General features: G+C 46.9%; 1 protein-coding gene across 1 annotated transcript in view; it reads left to right on the top strand.

Annotated features, from left to right (window-relative positions):
- KCNH1 (potassium voltage-gated channel subfamily H member 1) overlaps window positions 1-26,119 on the top strand; it is a 337,422-nt gene that overhangs the window by 233,957 nt on the left and 77,346 nt on the right. The window contains 3 exon segments of the mRNA XM_032466400.1: window positions 5,770-6,022; window positions 23,828-23,913; window positions 23,915-24,025. Coding sequence (XP_032322291.1) covers window positions 5,770-6,022; window positions 23,828-23,913; window positions 23,915-24,025 — 450 coding nt within the window.

Below are 26,119 nucleotides of genomic sequence, written 5' to 3'. Positions count from 1 at the left end.
GGGGAAAGGGGAGGGAGAGGGATATATTAGGAAAATGGGATTAACAGATACACACCATTGTATATTAAATAGATGAAACAACAGGGATTTACTGTACAGCACAGGGAGCTATATCCAGTATCTTATAATAACCTATAATGGAAAAAAATCTGAAGCTGTACACCTAAAATTAACACAATATTGTAAATCAACTATACTTAAATGGGAAGAAAAACTCAAGAGATTTCCAGCTACCATTTCAGATCTTTGGAATCAGAACTTTTTGGGGAGAAATAGATTGGGGTAGGGATTGGAAATCTGCATTTTTAACAAGTGTCCTATTTGTTAGACAACCTGGGAGATACCCATCAAGGGCTGTGCCTTAGTGAGCATCTGACTTGACCAGAGCATCCCTTAGGCTCTTCTCTAGGCATCAGTTTTCCCACCTGTAAAAGGGAAATGGCAATAAATCCCTGTCATTCTCCAAGACTTGCATTATTCTGGATGCATTTCAATAAAGGGAGGAAAATTCGATGGTACTGGAAAGAGCAGAGAAAAGATAGAGTGAGTTTTCTGTTAATCATTGATGAATTAATCTCCTTTGTAATATATTCTACAAGCAAACATGTTAGGTTAGTTTTTCTCTGCTTCTAGAGTCCTTTTATGTCCTTTTAAACAGCACTTCCCCCTTTAATCACCATTCCATAAGTACTTAGGGGATACCAGTTCCTTTCATTGTTAGAATAAGGTGAACAGAACCATATCGCTATTGAAAAATACCTTATGCACCTTCAGAGTGAAATTCACCTGGCTTTGGGCTCAGCTCTCCATGCTCCTGATCCTTCTCCATGAGAAGAGTCAGTTAACATTGTAAGTGGGAAAATTTCACTAATGATCCCAACTTAGAATGAATGATGCTTCGATGTTGTTGAGTATCTGCCACAATCGCAGCAATAACGTAATGACACCATAGCATCAGCTACCATGTCTTGAAGGTGCATTAAGAGCAGATATTTACTGCACTTCTGCACGCACCTGGCCCTGCATCCATGCCTCACTTAGGCTTCGCAACAACCCTAGGAGGGATCTGTTCCTGTTTCTACTGAAGGGATAAGGACACAGCAGCTCAATTAATTTTATTTATTGCCCTTGGTCACAGAGTTCAGAATGGCAAAGCTGGGATTTGACCCAGTTTTGTTTTTTAATTTTACTTTTTATTGAAGTGTAGTTGATTTACAGTGTTAGTTTCAGGTGTACAGCAAAGTGATTCAGTTATACATGTACCTACATGTATACATGCATATATTTTCAGATTCTTTTCCATTAGAGCTTATTACAAGGAATTGAATACTGTTCCCTGGTACTACACAGTAGGTCCTGAATCCAGTTTTGTCTGACTTCAAATCTTGTGCTCCTCCTACTACTTTTTTTTTTTTAATTTAAAACATGTACTGCCGGGGGGAGGGTATAGCTCAAGTGGTAGGGTGCTTGCTTAGCGTGCACGAGGTCCTGGATTCAGTCCCCAGTACCTCCTCTAAGAATAAGTAAACCTAGTTACCTCCCCCAACCAAAATAAAATAATTAAATAATGCAATAATAAATAAAACATAAAGCTATTTAAAAATAAAAATTTTTTAAATTTAAAAGATAAAAACATGTACTGGAGGGAAGAAGGGAGAGTCCAGATGGAGTCGCCCTCATTTCTCAGATGGGCAGGGTGTTGGTTGGATGGGACTTAGTCCCAGGCTTTGCCAACCAAGGCGTCTGTTGTTTCTGCTCTGCTCTCTCACCAAGGCCCCCGTAGGTTCTGTGGGTGCCTGGCAGCTGATGGAGCAGAAAGGAACTTTGATCTCTAAGCCCTGGGGCCCCTTTTTCCAGGAGTCGGGATGCCTTTGTAAATCCGGTTGTCGGGAAGGAAGCCCTTCCCCACCCTCACTGCAGGGCTGGGCTGGGCAGCTGCCCAAGGGAGACAGCGCCCATGTCAGCGCTGGTCCTCCTTTCCTTTCCCTGCTGCCTCACGTGTGAGAGGGCTTTGGCATTTATCCCAGGCTCTGATCCAGATGGAAGAGAGAATATGTGGCAACTCACTGCGGAGCCCACCCTGGCCGGGGGTGGCCACTCCTCCTTGGGGTTTCCTTGTCAGGCAGCTGCTGGGGAGAGAGCCAGTCCCAAGGTCCCATGTCCCTCCCCACCCAGGACAGAACGGTCAGTGGGGACCAGGGGAGCCTGGGGTGCGTGTGTGAGGTAGAGGGGAGGTAGCACTGGGCAGCTACAGCGTTACTAGTGATTCACTGATACCTGTGAGCTCACCATTGGCTTCTCTGAGCCTCAGTTTCATTGTCTGTAGTACATGGAAACTAGGTGACTTTGAGGACTAAGGCTGACCTCTAAGGCCCTTTCAGCCCTGATTTTCTGGACTTCAAACATCCCTCGGGCTGACCTGCTGCTCTGCTCTGCAACGTCAGAAATGAGGGCTCACGTGCACTGAGCACTTTCAAGTGCTGGGCATCAGACCTGGACTTTCACACAGGAGCTCACGGAATCCTTCGAAGAATTCTGTATTCGAGTTAGAAAATGAAGACTTGGGGAAAGACGCTACATAGAGCTTCATGTACAACTAGTACATTTTGAAGCCAGAAATTGAATCCAGATCTCTGACCCTAAAGCCTGTTCTCTCAACCATGGGGACACCACCAACGCCACCCTGGGAGGCTCCATGAGGCCTTCGAGGCCTCAGAGGCCAGCAAGGATGGTCCCTCCTCAAACTGTGCAGAAGGGAAGGCTGTGGGAGAGATGAGTTCAGGAGCCCACCACCCCGCTCAGTGTGGGCCCAACAGAAGAATGATGGAGATGCTGATGGCCATGAGAGTCTGTTAATTTCTCCACTCTGGGTCCTGTCTCCTCCTCGCATGTGCTTTCCAGTGGCTCCAGGAACAGTGCCCATGAATAAAACATTGTCTCCATGCCGAGGCCTCTCACCAGCAGCCTCTGTCAGCAAAGTCCAGCCCGAGGGAAACCAACTATTTACAGGTGAACTCACCTGGAGAACAACTCTTGGTTTCAAACCACTAGGCACAGCTTTGACATGACAAGCACGTGTTCCCCACTTCCTGGTGTTCTGCTTGGAGAGGAGAGCATTCAGATTAAATCTGCATTTCTCCAGGAGTCTTGTTTTCATGAGCCTTAAGGAGGGAAGTACTTAGTGAGTGCTCTGCCCAAGCATTGACAGTCTGAGCTTTCCTCTGCTCCAGGGAACACGTTCATGCCCTTGGCATCCTGCAGCCCCAGAGCCAGGGTGCAGAGGCGTACAGAGGGAGGGACCTGCGTTTATTGAGTCCCTTCCTGGGGCCAGGCGTGGTCCCAAGGATGTAAACTGGTAGATGTAATTTCATTTAAGCCTCATAAACGAATGTTAGCAGCGTGCATTTTACAGGAGAAACTGAGGTGTAGAGCAGCTGTCACTTGGAGAGGAAGGAATTGGGATTTCAACTCTGTGACTTCCTCTTTCTGCTGCCAGGCTCCATGCAGAGCAGAGCATGCAGAGAGGTGGGATAGGAACAGAGCTGCCCTGGGCAAGGCAAGATTTGAGCTGGGTGTTGAAGGAGGCTAAGGGACTTCTGGATTCAGAGATGAGCACAGGATCCAGAGGCAAATAGCCTGCACTGAGGCAGAGAAGCAGGGGTGGGGAGTAACCAGCACCCCAAGGCAATGTCTTCATTGTGTCCCCAGCTTTGTTCACAGTCTAGGATGGGAGAAAGGATTACTAGCCCCGTTGAAGGTGTCCTGTTGTGTTACCTTGTGCTTGCTATGTACGGTGCTATGGATGGTTTCTTGCAAAGATTTAGTTCAGAGAAATATCTCTCTCCCTAGAAAAGGCTGAGAAATTTTTATTTCTTTGGAAGATGAGACCTGCATGGCCTCATACATTTCCCATTTCTCCTTGAGTTTCTACATGCTGAGAGTCAAATTACCAGCTGTTTGTTCTAAGCAGCCGTATAACATAAGAGGTGGGTTGTGTCTAAACGAGGCTGTGGAGTTAGACTACCCAGTTGGAGAGCCCAGCTCTGCCGTTTCCTGGCTGTGCAACTGCGGGCAAATTACTGATCTTCCCTGTGTCTCAGTTTCCTCATCTGTAAAATGGTACCATGAGAGTACTTCTATCATGGGTTTGTGTGAGGATTCCTTTAGCTGAGGCAGGTGACACTTGAAAATGTAAAATCACTACCCTCCTGACTTCCCTTCTCCTTTCCTTCTTTACTGTCCTTAACACTTACTGCTAAATTTTACTTATTTTGGTTTTCATTTATCTCCACCCCCTAGATAGTAAGTCACACAAGGGCAGGGGTTTTTGCCTATTTTGTTCACTGCTGCATCCTCACGGCCTGGAATGATTCCCGCCCTACGGGAACACCCTAAGGTGTTCAATAGTGTTGATGAAAACTTAATCAGTCGATCTAAGGAAGAAATGGAGAATTTTATTCAAGCTAAATTTGAGGATTTATAATCCAGGAAGAGCATCTCAGAAGTTTTGAGAACTCTTCTGCCTGTTAGAAGTTAAGGCACAGTTATATATGTTTTTTGAGGCAGAGGGCTATGCCTCCAATGATGTATTGCTGGCAGTTTATGTAATCCAGATCTGAGTGTCATGCTGGTGGGGCATGTGACCCCTCTCAAGACCAAGAAGGAATGTTAGCTTTTAAGGAGCTGTCTTGCTGATGCTGGGAGAATGCTGCTCTTGATGGCTGAGCAAGTGCTGCTGCCGATGGGGGAGGTCTGGTCGGCGCATCACGCAGATGCACAGTGCACGGTGGGGAGAGAGAAGGTCGAAGGGCGCGAGGAATTTTTTATTTTTTATGTTTCAGTTTTTCTTGTCTTGTCACACAGTGTGAATTTTATGCCACAATAGCTAAATATGAAATGAATGGATGACTCCAAAGTGCTTAGCAATGTCTGGCACATAGTAAGGGCTCAGCAAATAGTACTTAATGTACTTAATAGTACTTAATGTTGCTCTTCAAATCACACCCACCTTCAGTCCATCAGCAGACCATATCAGCTCCATCTTCAGAATATATTCACAATTTGTTCACTTCTCACTGCCAGCATCCCGGTCCAAGTCCCCTCACCGCTCACCTGGATGCTGGCAGGAGTGACCCAACTCGACTCCTTGGCTCCAGTGCTGCCAACCTGCAGTCAGGGCCCCCTAACTCCCCTCTGTAGCTGCAAGGATCCTCTTAAAACATAGAGGATCTCCTGTCACTCCCTTACTTAAAGTCCTCCAATGTGTTCCCATCACACTCAGAATCAAAATCAAGGTCTTGCTTATAATGTAGAAGCCTCTCCATGTGCTCAGGCTTGGCGTTCTCCCGAAACCTCGCCGCCTACGCCCACCTTCCCCCTCATTTGCACTGGCTATTTCTCAGGTCCCCTCACAGCCTCGGCTCTTCTCCTGGAATGTCCTTTCATATGACTCCCTCTGACACATGACGCAGATGTCAGCTTAATTGTCACCTCCTCAGAGAGGCCTTCCCAGATCTCCTATTTAAAGTGTCCCATGTATTCCCAGGCCCCGTCCCAAGCATTTAGCATAGATTTGGGGGGCCCCTGCCTGTCTCTCCTTTGAGAAGGTAGGCTCCACGAGGACAGGGACTGTGGCTGTCTTGGCCACTAGGGCCTTGAAGAGTGCAGTCTAGTCTAGTGGGTGTTGCTGCTGCCCCTGGGAAGCTGAGGGAGCAGCGAGCTGGAGGCCACAGCGAGGATCCTGACCCTTTTCTTCCCACGCTCTGTCAGGTCCTGCAGATCTGCCCCAAGGACATGAGAGCTGACATCTGCGTGCACCTGAACCGCAAGGTCTTCAAGGAGCACCCGGCCTTCCGGCTGGCCAGCGACGGCTGCCTGCGGGCCCTGGCCATGGAGTTCCAGACGGTTCACTGCGCCCCAGGGGACCTCATCTACCATGCAGGGGAGAGCGTCGACAGCCTCTGCTTTGTGGTCTCCGGCTCTCTGGAGGTGATCCAGGATGACGAGGTGGTGGCCATTCTAGGTAGGTGTTGTCTTTGCTGGGTGGAAACCTTCCGGTGCCTGGGGTTGGCTTAACTACTGCCTTCAACTGGAAATGGCTCCTGCTGGAAAAGCCCAATGGTTAGCACCCATACGTCTGTCCAGCGAACATCTGAGTGCCTGTTTTGTGCCAGGCACTGTTTGAAGCGCGTGGGATTTTTCAAGAACAAAATGGGTTTTGTGCTCAAGAGGCTCTTTTGGGGGAGGTGAACAATTAAACAGACATTTCTCCATAGTGGAAGGGGCACTGAAGCCAGTATTCAAGTCTTGGGGAAGGCTTCCTGGAAGAAATGACACTCGAGTTAAAATCTAAAAATTGAGCATGAGTTAGCATGGTGAAGAGAAGGGACAAAGGAGTATTCTCAGCAGAGGGGAAGGCGTGTGTGAAATCACTGCAGGGAGAGAGCGTGATTTAGCTGTACTCCTGTAAGTTCTCGGTGTGGCTAGAACACATAGAACAAGGAGGCACACAGTGAGGGATGAGGCCAGGACGCGGGCTGAGCGCTGGACAGATTATGGCAGGCTCTGGCAGCCATGTTTAGGGGCTTGGGTTTTATTTTGAGGCGCCCATGAGGGTTTAAAACACAGGAGAGGCACGGTCAGATTTGCACCTTAGAAAGATGACTGTAGGTGCAGCTTGGGGAGTGGATTGAAGGTGGGAGGCAGAGCAGGGAGATAAGGCTGGAGACATGTTATCTAGGGGCAAGTTGGTGGTGCCCTGAACTCATATTTGCAGCAAGCAGATGGAGAGAAGCAAATGGAGTTGACATAGTCGAGAAGTAAAATGAACAGAACCTGTTGATGGATTTGCTGTGGAGGGAGAGGGAAGTCAAGGAGGGATGCAAGATCTCTCAGCTGGAAACTTGGGAAGCCAGTGGACCATACACTGGAACAGGGAATATGGCAGGAGGAGCAGGGGCATAGGGGAACATTCTGGAACGTGATGGAATTTGATGTTCGAGCATCAGTGGCCTTTGACAGAGTCATGTGATCACCTGAGAACAGCTCTTTATGGGGGGCATGTTTACCTCTCTGCTGGAGAAGCCAGTGTGACAATGCCCATCATTTATGATCATGCCTGCACTGGGCATTTTACATACAGGTTCTCAGTTCATCTTTACAGTAACCCTATGAAGTGGTTTTATTATTCCCATTTTGTAGAGGAGACAATGAAAGCCCAGAGAGGTAGGGACCTTTCCAAGGCCTCAAAGCCAGTGAGGTCCGTGGAACCAGGATCCTGGAGTCCCTCTGCTCTGATCCATTTTGCAGTAGTGCAGTCCCAGTGAGGACTGATGTAGTTTGCTGGTGCATTCAGTTGCCAGACACTGCTAGACATTGTGGGCATATGTATATATTTTAATCTTTTGCATGTGTTTTCTTAGGAAACTGAGGCAGGGAGAGATTGTTAGACTGAAGTTAGGATTGAGATTCAAACTAAGTATTGAGATAGGTATAAATAGTGTCCAAAAAAAAAGCCTCAACTTTGTTTCTGCTCAACTTGGGAGTATATGATCTGCAACCCTTTTCTCTCCTCCGGCCCTAAGCCAACTTCTCTTGATTATATGCTACTCAGGTTAACCCAAGGATGATTTATATTCCTTCAGCTTGGGCTGGCAGATGGTAGGAGGGAGACTGGGATAGAGATTCAGTGGGGGGTGGAACCTGAAACTGTTGAAATAAGTTTCAGATTCCTAGTATCCACTGAACTCTGCAGACAGGGTTATTCTGTTGTTGCCTTCCTCATCCACAGAGACAGGAGATTCGGCTGTGTATAAGGAGCAGCACACGTGAAGGGTGGAGCCAGTGCTATAGTATCTCTGCAGGGAAAGGACGTTTATCTCTACCTTCAATGCTAATCCGTGTCCCTGACAGAGGGCTTTCCTTTGGTAACAGCTATCTGGGCATTTGCCTCGCTGAGAAGGAGATTAGTGGGTTCCCCTTTGAATTTGAGTTGACTTTTGGTGTATGGCATCTTTCATCCATTCCCTTCACTGATAGCTCCCTGTCTGCCTTTCCAAAGCCTAGAGCCTCGGACCAGCCCACCCTCCTTACACACCCATGCTCAGGGCTTCCCTCTCGACCCCTTCTAAACAGCTGCACTACTAGGGGTTGGGTTTGGACACCTAGGCGTGGAGGTAGGAAGAGCTGCAGAGGGTGGGGAAGGCAAATGATTACTTCCCAGCCCTGTCTCTTTTCCCCTCAGCCTCGGCTTCTTGTGGGGAAGCAACTAAAGCTTGGTTCACTGTTGATTCCCAGAGCGTCAGCTGACTGCTACTCCCAATCCAGCCCTGTGCCTCGGGCCCTCCGGGGCATCCTGCCGGCTCCTATTAGCAACACAGGTGGGGCTGCTGAACAGCCCAGCAGTTTCACCTTCAAGGTGGTTGTTGCCCTCAGGCCGTCCAGACTAGAAAAAGCGTGTGTCCCCAGGAGCCAAACTGGGTCCAAAAAGTAGGTCCAGGCTTGATGTCCTAGAGAACCTCTGATATTTCAGGAGGCTCTTGTCCTGGAAAAGGACAAGTTCATTGAGTGAACCTGATCTCTGGGCCAAGAGGCATAAGAGAGTCCAAGCTATTTGCTTCCTGGAGCAAAGTTCAGAGTTTTGTTGTTATTATTATTTTTCTCAGGGGCCGTTTGCTGAATTGAATTGAATTGAACTGAACTGAACTGAACTGAATTGAATGGCAGGCATAGACTGGGCTGGGAAGGGCCCCATGATCCAGAACAAGGGTCTGGACTTTATCTTGTGGGGATGAGAGGTGAAAAGAGAATTTTAAATGAGAATATCCTTTGCTCCATAAACTGAAACCAGTTTGTCCTTGTGAATGGGGTTCAAGTATCAAATAGGTATTAGAGCTAGATCTTTATTGCCCTTTGATGCCTTTCAGTTTAGTCCAACCAGAGTTTACTGAGGCACGGTCATACAGGTGAAGGTGCAGCAGTGGGCCAAACACTAGCCCCGCCTTCAAGGAGCTTCTGCAAGTGGAGGAGACTGACATTAAAAAGGCAGAGTCACACTGCTTGGTAACTGTTACCTTAGAGAGAATACAGGTGCTTCCAGGAGAAAGTGATTGGACAAGTAACTGTTGAGCAGCTACTGTATACCTAGTGTTCCGAGGAGACCAGCCAGGGGGTCCTTAGTCATCATGAAGCAGGAGGCTTTTGGAAACACCCAGAGCCCATGCATCTCGTTCCTTTGATCTCTAGCCTCTTGTTACCCGTTCACTCATTTACATTCTGCAAATTTGTTTCCTCCTTTCAGTTCTAATATTTCACCATCATTCTCTGTTTAATTTTAGCACCGACTCCCAAGAATGAGGCAGAGGGTCAGTACTCATAACTGACTGTGTTTAGTGTATGTTAGAAATAAAACCCTCTCTAATAGAAGTTTTTCTAGAAGAGTGGTTTTCAAACCTTCTTGACTGCAACTCAATGTGTGTTATACTGTGAACTGCTGAACACATGTTCGCGCACATAGTTTTGCAGAAAACTCAGAACTTACTCCTGCTACATGAAATGCAACCTCATGTTTTCTGCTAAATTCTATTCTCTTTCAGTTAAAAAGAAGTTGATTGTCATGACCCACTTTAAATTGCTTTCTTGACCTGCTCTCAGCCTGCAGTTTAAAGACATGGTCACGCAAATGTAGACAACATCTCTCCCGGGTTGAAAGCCATGCTGTCCCCAGAGGTCAGGGACAGAGAATGTACTCGATAACCTCTTGTGATCTCCTTTCCCTCTGATGGGCTCTGATTTTTGAGATGACACTCTCCCAATCTCCTCTTGGAATTTTCTTAGAAATCACTTCATGGCTTCTTAAATTTAGTTTCTTGACTCTTTGAAATAAATTCAATCCTTTAGCCTCTGTGTTTTATTCACTAGATTTTTAAAAGTAATTTTATCCTAATTTCTCATAGATCTCAGAATAAACAGGTACAGGTACCCATTTTGCCCCTGCCCAAGTGGTCCTCCGGGCATCTGCGAGCAGGTTGTTATCTCAGTTCCGTGCTGCTTGACCAATATCAGTGAGTGACGAACTTTCGTCAGGGCTGAGCTTGAGCATAATCCATCTCTCTGTGCTTCCATCTTGTAAGCGCACTGTTTAAATGCTCTTGTTTCACTTTGACTTCGTGTCCCTGTAGTAACTTCTGCGGGCTTTGCTTTTTAATACTTAATTTATATTTTAATCAATGACTACCTTGTGTCTTTTCTTCATGTTTTGTTCTGTTTCATTGTATTGGGCAAAGCAGAAGCCTCTGTTGCCAGGCTACGCTGAGTAGTAGAAAGAACCCTGTACCCAGACCTGGAGAGTTAACCATAGCCCTGGTTCTGCACTAACTCCCTGGAGGAGTTATCACTAACTGGTTAGGCCTCCAAGGCCTGTGGTTCTGCTAAGTCCGTTTCACTGCATCAATTGCACATTTACTCACCTGGCTTTGTGAGCTGAGATCCTTGGGTTTCACGTCTCTGGCATGGCCCCGCACATGGAAGGCAGCAGGGCTGTTTGCTGAACTGAATTGCAGTGAATTGAAATGAATTGAATTGAATTGAATTGAGGGGCAGGCAGAGACTGGGCCGTGAAGGGTCCCCTGGTCCAGAATAAGGGTCTAGGCTCTATCCTGGGGGGATGAGGGGCCCAGAGAGAGTTTTAAACACGGGGGTGACATGAAGATTTGGGCTCCACAAAGACAGAGGCATGGAGGCTCAGGTGAGGAATCACAAGGGCCTGAGTAAGGTGGTGGAAGGAAGATGGGGAGGAAGAGCCAGAGATACCAAGACGGGAGAACCTCCAGGACCTGGGAGTCAAGGAGAGGGAATAGTTTCCAGCAGCGACCGGAACGGCATTAGAGTTGGAGGAGGAGGAGGGAGGAGGGGAGGAGAGGGAGAGGGGAGGAAGGTGATAGGTTCATTTTGCTGAGTTTGCCATGTCTTTTTGGAACAGATCTAGCCATGGCTCTTGACTAGAGGAAACGCTTCTCAGCTTACGGATGGGCCAGAGTCTGGCCAAGGGGAAGGCTGATGGACAGGCCGTGACCCATGCAGCACAGATAGTCTGAGTTACCTTTCTACTTGCAGGTCTGTCATTATTGAACTAGAATTTACATGTACATTCTCCTTAAAAATACATGTGAAGCTGTAAATGCTTGTTCACAGGTGAAATTCTTTCTCTCTTTCTCTCTTTCTTTCTTTCTTTCTTTTTTCTTTCTTTCTTTCCTTTCTTTCCTTTCTTTCTTTCCCTTCCTTCCTTCCTTCCTTCCTTCCTTCCTTTCTCTCTTTCTCTCTTTCTTTAATAGAACACCCGCTTCTTTTAGTTCCTAATTTGGAAGGCACTCTCGTCTTTGCTCAGATAGCTTCTTTGGGTCCATTGACCTTGGTTAGTCATTAATGTAGCATCTATTTCTTTAGCAATCACAGCATAACTTGGTTTTAGTCTGTTTGGGATTGAGTGGAGTGTCGAGAAAATCCTTATCTTAGATGAATGTTCTATCCCATTTGGGGAGACAAATGCATGATTAGTGACAGTAAGTACGTAGGTACCTCTTTCTATAGACGTCCTAGGGTAAACAGGGAAACGTTCGTGGAGGAGGTGGAAGTTGAGCTGGACTTAGAAAGACCATTGTGAGCCTCTAGAGTCGTTAGAGGTAGGCATACACGTGGCACGTTCAAGGTCCAGTGTGAGTAGTGTGGACTGAGAAGGCTTTCCATGTGGGCCAGTGGTTCTCAACGTCAGTGAGCGTAAGAAATTAACACAACATTGTAAATCAACTGTCCTTCAGTGACTCGATTGGAAAGCCTGTTCACAATGCAGATTCCCAGGTCCGCCCCTATAGATTCTGATTCTGAGGCTCTAGGATGGAGTCTTGGCATCTGCACTGTTAACATGCCCTCCCTTCCATGGGGTGATTCCGTTGCATGTGGTTAGAGGACTAACTATACTTTGAGAACCATTGCTTTAGGCAGTCACTGCTTGATGTTCTTTTGTGTGGAATGAGGGGGTAAGGTAATAAACATGGGGGATAGCAAGGCAGGGAAGCACGAGGAAGGGGGCCTTTTATTACGTTATCCTAAACCACCTGAAATTGCCAGTCTTCCACTGTTTCTGACCTGCCAAAATGGTAGGATAAATTTACTAGTCATCTACATACAAGGAGATAAGGCCCAGCCCAGGATGGTGGCTCCGTGAAGATAGAGCTAGGATTTAGCCATATGAGGTAGGGTGTTTCAGATGGCAAGTGTGGGGGCTGTTGCGTAACCATGGAGCTGCACTGGCGCTGGAGCTGAGAGCCCTGAGGGGCAGCAGTGGACCTGGGCTGGAGAGGCAGGTCATGACTGGTCTGTAGACATTTCTAAATGTCAGCACGAGGAACTAGGCGGTGGACAACCACCAAAGTGGTGAGCAAAGTGGGACACTATTAGCGATGTGATTTGCAAAAATTCATGAATTTGACATAGAGACAGGGAAGACATTAGGAGACGACGGCTTATAGTAGAAATGAGAGGTGTAAAGGTGTGGGCAGAATAAACCAGGGCAGAAGTAGGGACAAATAAATAAAACATGGGACATCCATTTAAATTTGAATTTCATGTAAACAAAGAATAATTTTTAGCTTAAGTATTTCCAGAATATTGAATGGGGCATATGTATATGAAAATGTACCCATTTATCTGAAATTCAGATTTGACTGGGTGTCCCTTGTTTTTATTTGCTGAATCTGGCAGGATGGGCCAGGTGGCTGAGACATTCTGGGAGGAGAGCCTGAAAGGCTGTCAATAATAGGATGTGGGGAGATAAGAGAGGTGATTCTGACATCCAGGTGGGTGGGGAGATGGAGGCATCGGCGACAGAAGAAAGCTAAGTCAGGAGGAGAGACAGAAAGGGGATGAACTTGGTTTTGGCTTGTTGCATTTAAGGGCCAGTGGGGCTTCCTTGGGGAGTGCTCAACAGCTACTCAGAAAGGCAGGTCTGGAACTGGGGGAAAAGTCAGGGCTCAAGACAGAGATTTAGGATTCAGAGGAAGGAATCAAAGGTAGGGGGATGGGGGAGTGACAGGTGCAAAGAGAACACAGGAATGTCTTTCTAAATGACCGAGTATTTCAGAGCATTTTAAAAGAAATGAGAGTGTAGTCATTCCAAATGCTCACAAGGAATTTTAAATGATATTAGAAACTCTTGTGATAAGTAAAGTAAGTAAATTACAATGTTTTAATGCAGTATGATCTCAACCATGTGGGGAGAAACATTCGTAGATAAAAGTCCACGTCTTCACCACACCACGTTATATTCGATAACTTTGGTTTTTGAGACCCCAGGAGATTTTCATTTTCTTTTTTTTATATTCATCTGTCTTTCAGGTCTTCTTGAAAAGAACACTATGCTACTTTCAAAATCAGGATTTTTTTTCGTTTCATTTTAAAGTAAATCTTGAGAAAGTCAGCTTCATTCCAAGTTTCACATATCTTTCTGATTATTAGGATACAGTTTGAAAGAATAACATTTTATTTTTCAAAAAGAAGTCTGGACAGCATTTCTTTTGTTACTTCCTGATCCAATCAAAAATGCCATTTATTTCAGTGGGCACTCCCGAACCCCTCCTTCAAACTGTTCTTGATAAGAAGGGTGGTTAAACAATGGAAAGAGAAGGGCTTCTTTAGCAATGCAGCAGCTTTGTGTAAATCTTCATAATATTAGAGATGGAGAAACTAAGTCCTTGACAGAGATGTTTCCCAGGATTATGACGAGGGGGTGAGGGGGGCGGCCCCACTTCCTGTGATGCTTTGCTCCTCGTGGCCCCGGGGACTTGCTGAAGTTGCTGCGTGAACATTACTGCCATGCACCAGATGATAATGTCACTTACTCATGCTCAGCACAAGGGGAGGAATCTACGTTTAAGTGTCTCTCTAAACACTCCAGTCCAGCATTAATATTCATATAGCTGTTCCATCAACTGAAGCGATGGTATTAAATCCACAATCCTAGCGAGGAGCCATAGTGTGAATCATCTAGAGCTTCAGAAATGCGAAAGCATTTATTTTAAATAATATGTGCGTCACCTGATAGAGAGTAGGGGTGTAGACCAGGTTTTCTTTCCTAGTTCTCTTTTTGCTTGACCAGTTTTAAAAAAGTTGGTTTGCAGTTCCTGAAGACACAGTGAGTTAGGGGAGTTGACAGAGCTTTCTAAAGGAAATTCTCATAGCTTGAGAGCCCAGACAGAGGGGACTGGTTAAATCAAAAGTTATGGCACGTCAAGGCAGTTGTTATGATGATGCTATATGAAGTTTTATTGGCAGGCAAAATGTTTCAAATATAATGTTAAGTGGGGAAAAAAGCAGAATATATAACTATATAAGCAGTAACCTCAACTACATAAAAATGCGTGTATGGGCGGAAGAAAGATGAAGAATGTAACAAAATGTTAACTGAAGTTTTCTGGGTAGTGGTCTTAAGAGCTGGTATTTTTCTGTTTTCCAGTATCTTTCACTTATTTTCGATAATGTACATACATTCTTTTATAAACAAAAGAAGGGAGAAAATCAAGTCAATTTTTCATTCTTACCTGTAGCAATCTTAGAAAATTATCACCCGCCTTCAGTGGAAGATGTGTGATCTGTTTACTTAGTGGAGAGATATTCGGCTAATTTAATTTTATCTCATTGCCGTTGTGAAGAACAGAAGAATTGTCACGATGTTTCCAAGCCATTGCTTTAATGTGACCACTTATGTGTGGGCCTCCATTCAGACAGCAGTGCCAGCATTGCTTGCTCATGCTTGGTATAGTCTCCACAAGGAAGGCTGGTGGCCTATATTCTGGTTAAATTTTAATTTCAGGTTTAATTTTAAGGAGAACGTTTGTATCATAGAGTAATTTCTAACATCCATCATCTTTATTTTTCTCTTTAAATTCATCCATAAATTTTCAGCTTAGCCTGAGGCTGGATCAGAGTGAATTACGGGAATGTTTCTAAGCAGGTCAGTAAATTCCTTCAGGAGTCAGGCTGGCAATGTGGCTTCCTGAGGATGCTCAGGTTCTTGCCCTCAGACCAGGAACCAGTCCTGTCCTCAGAGTCATCCATCCTAACGCATTCTAAGTCTTTCAAATCCTGGCCCACCTTATGCTGTTCCACTCAGATCCATCTTTTCGTTAGTGCCTTGATTTGTACATTCCATAAACATGCCAGGTATAGTACTGGGAATTGGAGATACAACAGTAAACCCAATAAACACACCTGGCCTAGAGCTAACTGTCTCACCAGGGAGACAGACAAGTGAAGATGCACTTTCACTTATATAATGTAGTGCCAAGACTTATCATAAGACAGGCATCTAATCCAGCCCAGCCAGGAGAAATCAAAAAAGGCTTCCTGACAGAGGTGACATCTGAGCTGAGACTACCATGATGGATTGCATTTCACCAGGTGCGGCAGTGGTGGGGGCTTTGGAGAGCATATTCCAAACCAGCTCTCTTCATTCCCAGCCATCCAACTTTCCCCCTTGCTGTTTGGAAGGATTGTCCAGCTCTTTCCTATGTCTAAATTCTCTTGCCTCACTGTAAAATGCCAGCTCCATTCCCTTTTTCTCTATGTAATCTCCATAGTCCTGTCTAGGTCAGCCTCCTACATACCTTGGATTACATTTTTGTTTGTTTTAACTTCATTGTTACACACACTCCTTACAGTGTAAGTCCCTTGTATGTAGCGATGATTCAAACCTCTTGTTAGATCTCCCTTAATCACTGCATCACTGCCTGATCTGTAATAGGTTGGGCCGAATTGCTGAACTGGATTGAATTGTGGGCAGAAGTGAAGTGTAACCTCACCTCTGGATCTAATAGCTGCCTGGGAGCGTGAGAGGCAGTTCATATCGGACCTGACGTATGGCGTTACAAGTTCTTGTGTGAGTTTCATTGACCGGATTTGACCCACATCAGTGTCCCATCCCTAACACAGAGATGGTTTGCAGACGAGCAGAGCAATTGCTCTCCTTGGTACCAACTTGAAAAGAAAACAAATGGTTCTTGAATAACTCCAAGCTTTCCTGCAAAACCTAACATGAGACCAAACTTTTCTAGAAGGAGAAATGGGGTGAGCTGTGCTCCTGCCCCCGGAGCCACAGACTCCTGAGTATCTCCAGTCCCCGCTTTCTTTGTTGGCAAAAGAAATCCAATAAAACATGTTGGCTCAGCACCCGACACCACAACACAACCCGATACAATCTGGCACTTAAAGCTAAAGCTTTACTCCTAGGAGTCAATCTTTCTGGCTTGGAAGGGAAGGCAAGTTGATGAGATTTCCACTCTGTCTGTCTGTCTGTCTGTCTTTGATGTACATCCTCATGTCTCTAAGCTGCAGCAGGTGAAGCAGAAGTCCCAGACTGCCAGCAGCATTTTTTCTTTTCAGTAAGAACAAGAGGAGCTTTGTGGCTTCACTACAGAGAAGAGGAGGCAAAATTTACAAGGTGTCAGGACCCTGCTTGCCATTCTTCCCTGCCATGGGCTCAGACGATGCAAGGGAAACAGCCACTGATGCATGGGGGAGAGTTGAGTGTTCCAGGATAAGTTTGAAAGCTGGGCTTTAGCACTTTTGGAGTGAGGTACATAGCAGGTGCCTGAAGCGCGTCGCTGGCTGGCACCTGGCCTGACGCACAGTGACTCCTCAGCAGATCCTGGCCCCCTGCTCTGCAGTCAGGGCTGATCTGGAAGGCAGGTGGGTACCACCAAGTTGTTAAGCTCACGTCACTGGAGCTTTTGCTCTGAATGTGCTGCCGGAACCTCCATCATCATGTTATGTACTACCCAGTCCTTCAGACACGTGGAAACCCAGGTGTTTTCCTGGAGCAGGTGTGTCTGTTCCTCCCCCATAGAGCCCAACACACTGTGCTGCCCCACTGGACTGTGGACTCTGAATTGGCTAGGTTACAGGTTCAGCCTCTCCAATAAAAACCCAAAATAATAGAGGCTTAGACAAGACAGAAACTTGTTTTTGTCTCATTGTAGCTAGCTGTCCAGGTCTAAGACGGCTGGGGTGGCAACTTCATGGCATCAGGCATTCAGCTTCCTTCTAGCCTGTTGCTTCGTCCTAACTGGGTTGTCACCTTGGCCTCGTGGTCTAAGAGAGCTCACGTCTTGTTCCAGCCAGGGGGGTTGGGGGAGAGAGGAAGGGTGGAGCATGACCTGAGAGGTCACCTCAGGTCACATTTCTCTGCACCCCTCCCCTTAACCAGAGCTCGGACAAGTGGCCACACTTCACCGTGGTGAAGTCTTTATTCTGGTCATCTTTGCACCCAGCTAGAGGTCATGGATTCTATTTCCCCAAAAGGAGAGAACCGGTTCTGGGGAACATGTGGATCCCAAGGCCATGGTTTCTGAAGTTCAAAGCTGTCCAGATTTACCCTTTTTCCCATCACCGAGCATGGTGCCTGCCCAAGATTGAGCTCCCTAAATGTTGACCCTTGAAGAGGAAGCTGTTTGAGGGAGGGGACGCAGAGGACAGCCCGCAGGGAGCAGCGTGGAGCCTCTCCCAGGGTGGAGGCCACACAGCGGTGTGGGGAAACCCAGGCGGCCATGGGCCATGTTTTGAACCGCTCTGGAGCTTCCTTTCCTTCCTTCCTTCCTTCCTTCCTTCCTTCCTTCCTTCCTTCCCTCCCTCCCTCCCTCCCTCCCTCCTTCCCTCCTTCCCTCCCTCCTTCCCTCCCTCCTTCCCTCCCTCCTTCCCTCCTTCCCTCCTTCCCTCCCTCCCTCCTTCCCTCCTTCCTTCCTTCCTTCCCTCCTTCCTTCCTTCCTTCCTTCCCTTTTTTATTGAGTTATAGTCATTTTACAATGTTGTGTCAAATCCCAGTGTAGAGCACAAATTTTCAGTTATACGTGAACGTACATTCATTGTCACATTCTCTTTCACTGTCACTCTTTAAAATGGGGCTGATGACCCCTGTGGAGTGGGCTTCACAAGGCCATCACAGGGATTTCTTCTTTCATTGTGGCTACTATTTATTGAGCACCTACTGGATGCCAAGCATAGTGCTAGGTGCTTTGGTCATGTTATTTCCTGTAAACTGTACAACAGCCCTACGGAGTAGGCATTATTACCAACGTTTTCCAGCTGAGTAACTTGACACCGGGAGTGGTTTAGTAAGATGCCCAGTGCCCTTGGTTTATTTACACATCCAACAACCATTGAGCACCTGCTGTGTGCAGCAATGACAGAAATGAGGAGTGTTTCCAGAGTGCCGAGGGCACACACAGTGGGGAGCTGCTCTCGCCAAGGGGTCAGGGAGGAGGTTTGGATGTGTGACAGGAGTTACCAAGACCAAGGAGCAGGCTGGAGTGTCCGAGGCAGGGCTGGGAAGGCCCTGAGATGAAATGGGAGCTGGCCTTGGAGGGTGTCTAAGAACCCCAACATGACTGGAGGCAGAGAGAACGGAGGAGAGGCCAGCCAGGGCCCACTCAAGCCCCCAGCAGGGTGCACCTGAGCTTGAAGCCAGCTTGTCTGGCCCTGAAGCCTGTGCTGGGAGTGGCTGATAGAGTACTTAAATGTGCTGCGGGGAGTGCCAGGGGGCAGGGATTTGGGCAAATTCTCTTTGTGTCTCAGACAGGATGCTGAGGACCTGAATTTCCCATGCCCAGCGTGTATTGTGAATCCAGGAGGTCTGAGAACCATCATGTCCTTCTCATCCCACCACGGCCCTCCTGCACTAGCCAGCTCAGTGGGTGTGCGCAGTTGGCTCAGGGCTTGCCTGGAGAGATTAATCCAGCTCCTTTCCTGTGTCCCATAAGCAGACTTATCCCAAAGGCCAAGAGAGAGGACGGCGCTCCCCCAGGGCCTCACTAGATTACGCCAGAGTCTCTCAGTCACCTCTCACCATCCTGTGCACTGAATGACAAGTCCTCTCTAGACCTGAAATGGCTTGAGGGCAAGAGACTTCCTGATGCCCCAGAGAGGAGGAATTAAGTCACTCAGGTGGGCTGAGGGGTCTGGCCCTCATCAAATCCTGGGTTTCTGGCACCAGTTTCTGCTCCCTGGATGGAGTCCCCAACAGTGTAGTGAACCCAGGTCTTAGGTGAGTTTGTGGCTGAATGAGGAGACGAGGCACTTTCCCTCGAAGGACGGCAAAGCATACTGTCCACACACTCATCTCTATAGGCAAGTAAAGGAGCAGATAATCCCAAACACGGGGTAACCCAGAGGCTTCTGAATGGCTTTCATTCCTGCTAAAGAGTGTATTCTGTGCCCCAGAGCCTTGGCACATGCAATTCCCGCCCCTTGGAATCATCTCTTTGTTACATCTTTATGCTGGTTCTCTGGGACTCAACCTTTAGATCTCAGCTCAGACCCCACACCTTCTGAAAGCCTGAGCTTGAGCTAGGTACCCCTCCTGCACTCCCCCCGTCACAGCCCCTGACACATTATAATCCCGAGTCTCTAGTTTGCGCTTTGTCTCCCTGCTCCACCTCAGCCCCAGAGCAGTGCCTACCAAGAGTTGCATGAATGACTGAATGAGTGAATGGCTTCTGATTGGGGTGGGCCTAGACATGGCTGAGGATTTTAGCAGCATGTGATGACTTTAACTGCAAGATTATGTTTTGCTTAGTCCGGGATACCACCATGAGTGGTCCTTGTAAGATGACACCATAGGGAATGGCGGAGAGAAGTAGCTGGAAATTTCATTTTTGCTCTGGACCCCCCAAACTCAGTCAGAGCCTCTCTTTGAATAAACAGGACTTTTTCTCAAGTGTTCCACACGCAGTTGTCCATTTCAGAGCTAGATTGCTCCCTGCCACTCGAACATTCGGTTAGGCTGCGGATCTTGTCAGGGTTCCCAGTCCCAGCACCTCTTGACTTGTCCCTTATCACCCTCTTAACCCTCCTCGCCCTCATCCTCCTCCCTGCTTCAGCCCCCTCGAGTGTCTGTTCCAGCCTCTGCCCTCATTGCACTAACTTGTCTGCAGAGTCTTGGTTTCGTCCTGTGCGGATGTTTCTTCCTTCTCCCTGGGCCACCTTAACGCTGTGTCCCAACTTCCACCTCTGTTTTGTGAATGTTCTTCAGCCCCGTGGTTGTACCCTGAGGGTTAGTTCTGTCTACTGCGAAAGTGGAGGCGCAGTAAAGACAGGCATATAGTTGGGGTGGGAGGAGGAGGAGGATTAATTATCACAAGGATGTTTGCTTGGAGTTTTAATCAGAATGCCTTGCTTTTGCTTCCCCCCCCCCTTTTTTCCTTTTTCTTTTCCCCCAGCTCAGAACATCCACTTAGAATGTATTTTAGAAACTTAGAATGTTAGGTCTGAGCATTCTGCCCCCAGCGCCTCAGTGTAATAAATAAATCAATAAGTTAATTGCCTCAAGAAGTTTGATGGCTGAGTGCATTGGGGTACCTTTTGTTCTCCAGTGAACAGTCATTTCAGACTAGGGAGCAAGAAATGAATGTGGGTGCAGGGCTTGTCCTGGCCTCTGATTCGTAACCCTGACCTGGAAAGTCATTATTCCAGCAATGTGTGTAACTTACAAGCCTCCTGCCAAATGCTCTGCGTCCCTGACGGTTTTCCCAAGTTCGGTGCGTCATAAATACATTTCTCATTTGCCCGAGTACTCTTGGGTTTGTTTTGAATCTGACAGGTCCTCTGACATGGGATTCTTAAATCTCACTAACATCATTTATAGCAAAAATGTTGCCTTGACAGGAAGAAAGATTGTGTGATTTTCAGTTTGGGTTGAAAAATCAGGTCCAAGTTATGACAACACTGAGGCTTCCTAGACCCTACAGATTAATCATGATTGTCTTACCGTGAAATACTTTTTGTAGTAGGAACCTGTCTCCATTTATTGTTTCTGTCAAAACCTCTGATTGGAAAACTTCTCACAGTGGGAATCTGTCATTTCTAAGGATGCACTGATTTATTTCCTGGTGTATTTCAACCAGAATATGGTTGCCTTTTGTTGTATGAAATAGGTATGCCCCTGAAGAGTTATTTATAAACTGAATTTTTACAGATAAATTCATACATTAAATACACACGAGGAGCTATTCTTTTACTTTATAGATTCTTTCATAATTAGAAAGACTACTCCCAGTTCATTTGAGAAATATAATGTTCACATATTGGGTTTTGTTTAAATGAAGCCATCTTAGTAAGAATCAGACAAGATTACCAGTGGTCTGCTCTCAATAGTTGGCTTAGTTGTACTGCATTTCATTCTGATAGGAGACTGGGGAACTTGTAAAAGGGACTGAAGTGCCAGTTCAGAGCTGCAATGATTGGTGACATTCAGCTGGAACATTAGGTAAACTGTTAAGTAATTTCTCGTGGGTTTCTCAGCTTAGCATTTCATGATTCTCTGTATTCTGGTTATCTACTTCTGCTTAACCAAACACTCCTAAATGTAGTGGCTTAAGAAATGTATTCTTTCTCATCATTTTGTGGATTGTTTGGCTCAGCTGGTTGGTTCTCCCCTGAACTTCCCACATGTGGTTGCAGGCCAGCGTGGGCTGGGGCTGCAGTCATCTGAAGGCTCAACCAGGCTGAGTGACCAAGAGGGCTTGCTTACACGACTGGCAGAGGCTGCCTGGCAGCTGAGAAGTTAGGTGGGCTGTCCCCCAGGGCACTTACATGCGACCTCTTGTGTGGTCTTTTCAGAACGTGGTGGCTGGGTTCCAAGAGGGAGCATCCTCAGAGTAAGTGCTCCAAGAGACCCAGACAGAAGCTGCCAGGCTTCTTAGGACCTTGCCTGGAAATCCAAGCCCGTCACTTCTGCCACATTCTGTTGATGAAGGCAAGGGGACCAAAGTAAGTTCAGATTCAAGGAAGGGGAATTTGGCTTTGCCTCTTGATGTAAGCTGCAGTGTATGGATAGGGTCCACTTTTTGACTGTGTACCATACTCCATGTCAGAAGAAGAGTGTCCTCCAGGAGAATCAGATTGCATAAATATGAGAGGCGTGAGAGGCAATGCAGTGCAGTGTAGAGAGATTATAGGATGCTGGAACGAACTGGTGAGGACTCCATGCTCCGGAGCACACACTGAATGAGCCTGTCTCCATGGGAGCCAGGTGGTATCTCACGGAGAGAAACGTTCCCATCTCCTGGGCCCTGCCCAAAGTTAGCCTGCTTCTATTACAGATTTTGAAAAACATCTGGTAAGGGAATTTAACTAACATTTTTAAAGACATATTTACCTAAAAGCTACCCCAAGCATGTTGCCTACTCATATTGAGTCAGTAAACCAACTTCGTAAATTCGCACTGCACCTTATTTCACAAACACGTAGGGAACTGTGAAATAACATGTCCAGCGCACTTGCTTTTCAGTTTATGTCATGGAGATGCTTAGAGAAGGCTGTACCTGTGGAGCACCTTATATACTTAGAGGGGACACTTTCTGGTGTTTGAGAAAAGGTCAAGTCCTGTCCAGGTGCTTAAAAGTCTAATTGCCTCCTTAGCCTGTGTTAGGAAAACAGTTGCCCTGTCAGTCACACGGTGTCACGGGTACCTGGGTCCTGGCTGTGGCGTGTGGCTGAGCTGGGTGCACGGGCTGACGGCTCTCTTGAGGATCGTCAGCTTGATTTTTCACCCTTGTAGCGTTGTTTCCTTCCACCCAAATACTCCTCTCTGGCTCCCTGGGGATTCAAATGTGTGTTTATCTGGACTGAAAATTTGGAGACGAGATAAACAGCATTTCAAGCTGTTTATAACCAGAGGCTGTGCCAGGAATGAATTAAGCTTTGCATTAGATGTATGTTAAAATACTAAGTCTCTGGGAAAGGTAGGAAGAATATCCTAGGCGTGAAAAGCAGAGGAGATTGATAGAAATTTGACCCAGAATATAGCTACATGGGATTAGTGCTCTATTGACTTGTTAAATATAGTCTCATGGAATGCTGCATAGAGGACCCTGACATGCCATTTACATTGGGCTTGTGTTTTTATACCACCAGGAGGGCATTTGGCAAGGCGGTGGGCATGGAAGGGGGTATGGGAGAGAGACTGAGGAATGAGGCACCACACAAACATAAACCTCAGGGCAGTGGACAAAGAGTGTCGAGTATGAACTTCTTCCATGGAGCTCATTCTAAACAGGGGAGACACCTTCAGTTCTTCAGCTCCCGATGAAGAGCCCACACCTCCCCGTAGCAGCCTCATGCTGACCTCTCAGCCACATTAATGCAGATCCACAGCCTGCCTTCCTCCATCACTTCTCCTTTGCCTGAAAATAGTGTGAAAACTCCTACTATGTGCCAGACACTGTGTTAGTGGAGGGTTGAGACGTGGGGACTCTCATGTTGGGAGACTGACAAAAAAACAAGTAAATAGTACAGTTACAGGTTATAGCTGGTGTTTTGGAAAACTGGGGGTGACAGAGAATAACACAGGGTCCCCCTTTTGGAGAGGATGTTCAGGAGGTAACACGAATGATCCAGAGTCATTGGTTATACTTTGACGTGTGTCATATGGTCTTTTAAAATTTCTTTTTTTAACTTTACTTTTGTTTTTTGTTTTTTGGGTTTTTTTTTGGTGGTGGGGGCAGGTAGGTGATTAGGTTTTTATTTATTTATTTATGTACTTTAATGGGGGTACTGAGGATTGAACCCAGGACCTCATGCACGCTAAGCACGCCTCTACCACTGAGCTATACCCTCCCCCTACTTAAAGTTTCTTAAATTGCATGTTGTTAAGGTGCAAATTAAAATCAAATTTGCCTTTTCTGAGCCCAAGCCGTAGCCTGCCAAATGGGCAGCATTCTGGTAGACGGTAGTGGCCAGGCCCTTCCTGGCTGGCACCTGACTCATCACCACTTTCCCTCCTCAGGGAAAGGAGATGTGTTTGGAGATGTGTTCTGGAAGGAAGCCACCCTCGCCCAGTCCTGTGCCAATGTGCGGGCCTTGACCTACTGCTGACCTGCATGTGATCAAACGGGACGCCCTGCAGAAAGTGCTGGAATTCTACACCGCCTTCTCCCATTCCTTCTCCCGGAACCTCATTCTCACCTACAACTTGAGGAAGAGGGTAAGTTAGTGGCTTCCTTTTGCCTTCTACCCAGAGCAGTGTCTGTGCACTTAGGATAATCGTGTGGGCCAGGAAAATCCTTTCGCTGTTGAGTTAAGTGGAGCAGTTGGTTCTGTAGAGGTTCTGTTCGTTGCCTGCCCTTCGGAGCTTTTGCTGTAAGACGGGAGAGGGGTGTTGCTAGATGAAAAGGTGGATTGATTCTGGTGCAGAAGGGGTTTGTTCACAAGTGTGTCTGTGGGCTTTTCTCCAGTAAAATCTAGACTGTCTAGTATTTTGAACAGGTGAGTTAAAAATGAGGTTGTTAGTCAGCAAAATGGCTGAATAGGAAGACTTAGTTGATGGAAACTGAATTCTCCCTGGCAACTAGGACCCACTAAATGGTGTGAGGCTGTTAGCCAGCTGGTATTAATAATTTTTTTTAAAGATATGAAAAGGATTCAGTGGTGTCCAGAAAATAAGAAAGAGATGGAATCCGATTGCCTAGAGGAATCTTTTGTATACAACTGCCAATTTAACTGGCTGAGAAATGAGTAGTAGTTTTTAAGAACCAGAAGATTTCTCATCTGAACTTGTTTCTTTTACCCTCATCAGAATTGCTCCATCTGTCTCTGGGAGGAATGAAATATGTGTCTTGTACTCCAGGTTTTCATGACCGGTTTTCTTGCATTTCATTTATCTCCTCTAGTTAAGGAGGTGGCTCTTGACCTATAGAAACCATCCAGGGAACTGTCATAGGAATCTTTCTAGAAATGGCCTCATGCTCTCCCCCCTCCCCAAAATGCTCCTCTTCTCATGGTACCTGTCTCTGTTAACATCGGCAGTATAGCCCCGGGGTTCCACCCTGCCATCATCACTGATACTTCTTTCCCATCTCCTGTGCCTTAGTTTACTCATCAGATCCTGTTGGTTCCACCTGAGCTCTCAAACCTGAGTCCGCACTTTGCTTCCCCACTCAGGGCTCTCCCTGAGCTCTGGGACCACAGCACCCCTGATCCCAAGCCTGCCCGTGTCTGGACCAAGCTGTAGTCTGCAAACGTACCCTCCCGTCTTCTGTCGCTCCTCAGTGCAGCGCTTCCCCCTTTGGCCATGTGCGTGACCTTAAAACCAAATTGAACCATGTCACTCCCCTCTGTGAGGACTTTTTGCTGCCACCCTAACTACAGAGCAGTGTCTACACACTTCAGCTTGGCTTATGTGGTTTTTCACATCTGCAGCCCGAGCGTAACCCCTGCACCCCAACGCCAGCCGCTCTTCCCACGCCCTGCTCTGCCACCCTGACCCATCATGAAGACGGCCCCGACCCTACCAGAGCTGTGTCTCTGCATGGGCTTTCTCAGCCTGGGGCTCCTTTCTCTCCTTCTGGGTGTGAAGGGTTCCCGTTAACCCTTAAGATTCTGCTGAAATGTTTATTTGTTCGCTCCTCAGACCCAGTCCATGCCAGCAGAACTAGACAAGGCATTTAAAACCGCATAGCTCTCAGTTCCCTAACTCTGGGAACCTAAAGTCTGAGAAAGAAGGCCCACAAAGGAAGAGTATGTGCAGTACGTGATGCGAAGTGCAATGAGTGTGATTTGTACAAGATGTCACGGGGATCATAAAGGAGGAGGCGGCTAGAGGAGGGGCCAGGGAGAAAATGTTGGGGGGGGGGTAATACCTGAGCTGAGTCTTAAAGGATGAGTTTGCCAAGCAAAGAGACAGAGCAGGTGTTCCAGTTGGACGGGCAGTTTGGGTAAAGGCACAGAGAAACAAAACAGCCTTTTGCCTTCCAAGTTTTTTGTACAAAGTTCCAAACGCCTGTCATTGGGTTATCCCAACAATAGGCTTCTGCCTATTTAAAATTCCTTGAATTGCCTGGCCTTGTGAGTCCCTGCTCAGAGGCCTGGGAAGGCAAGGGCTTGGTGCCCTGGTGTCCCCCATGCCTAATGCAGTACAGGGAATTAAAAACATCTGGCGATGGCAGGGAGCAAGAGATGGGATCTCTGTGCCTCAGTTTCCACATCCTAAAATGGGAGATTGTGGCTGGATGACTTGTATGGTTCTGTCATTTGAAAGCTGGCCATTTAAATGCCAGTGGGGAAGGTGCTGTGGGGGAGA

The sequence above is a fragment of the Camelus ferus genome, chromosome 23 (genome assembly GCF_009834535.1).
Source record: "Camelus ferus isolate YT-003-E chromosome 23, BCGSAC_Cfer_1.0, whole genome shotgun sequence".
NCBI classification, from domain to species: Eukaryota; Metazoa; Chordata; class Mammalia; order Artiodactyla; family Camelidae; genus Camelus; species Camelus ferus.
This window is presented reverse-complemented; position numbering and strand designations above follow the sequence as displayed.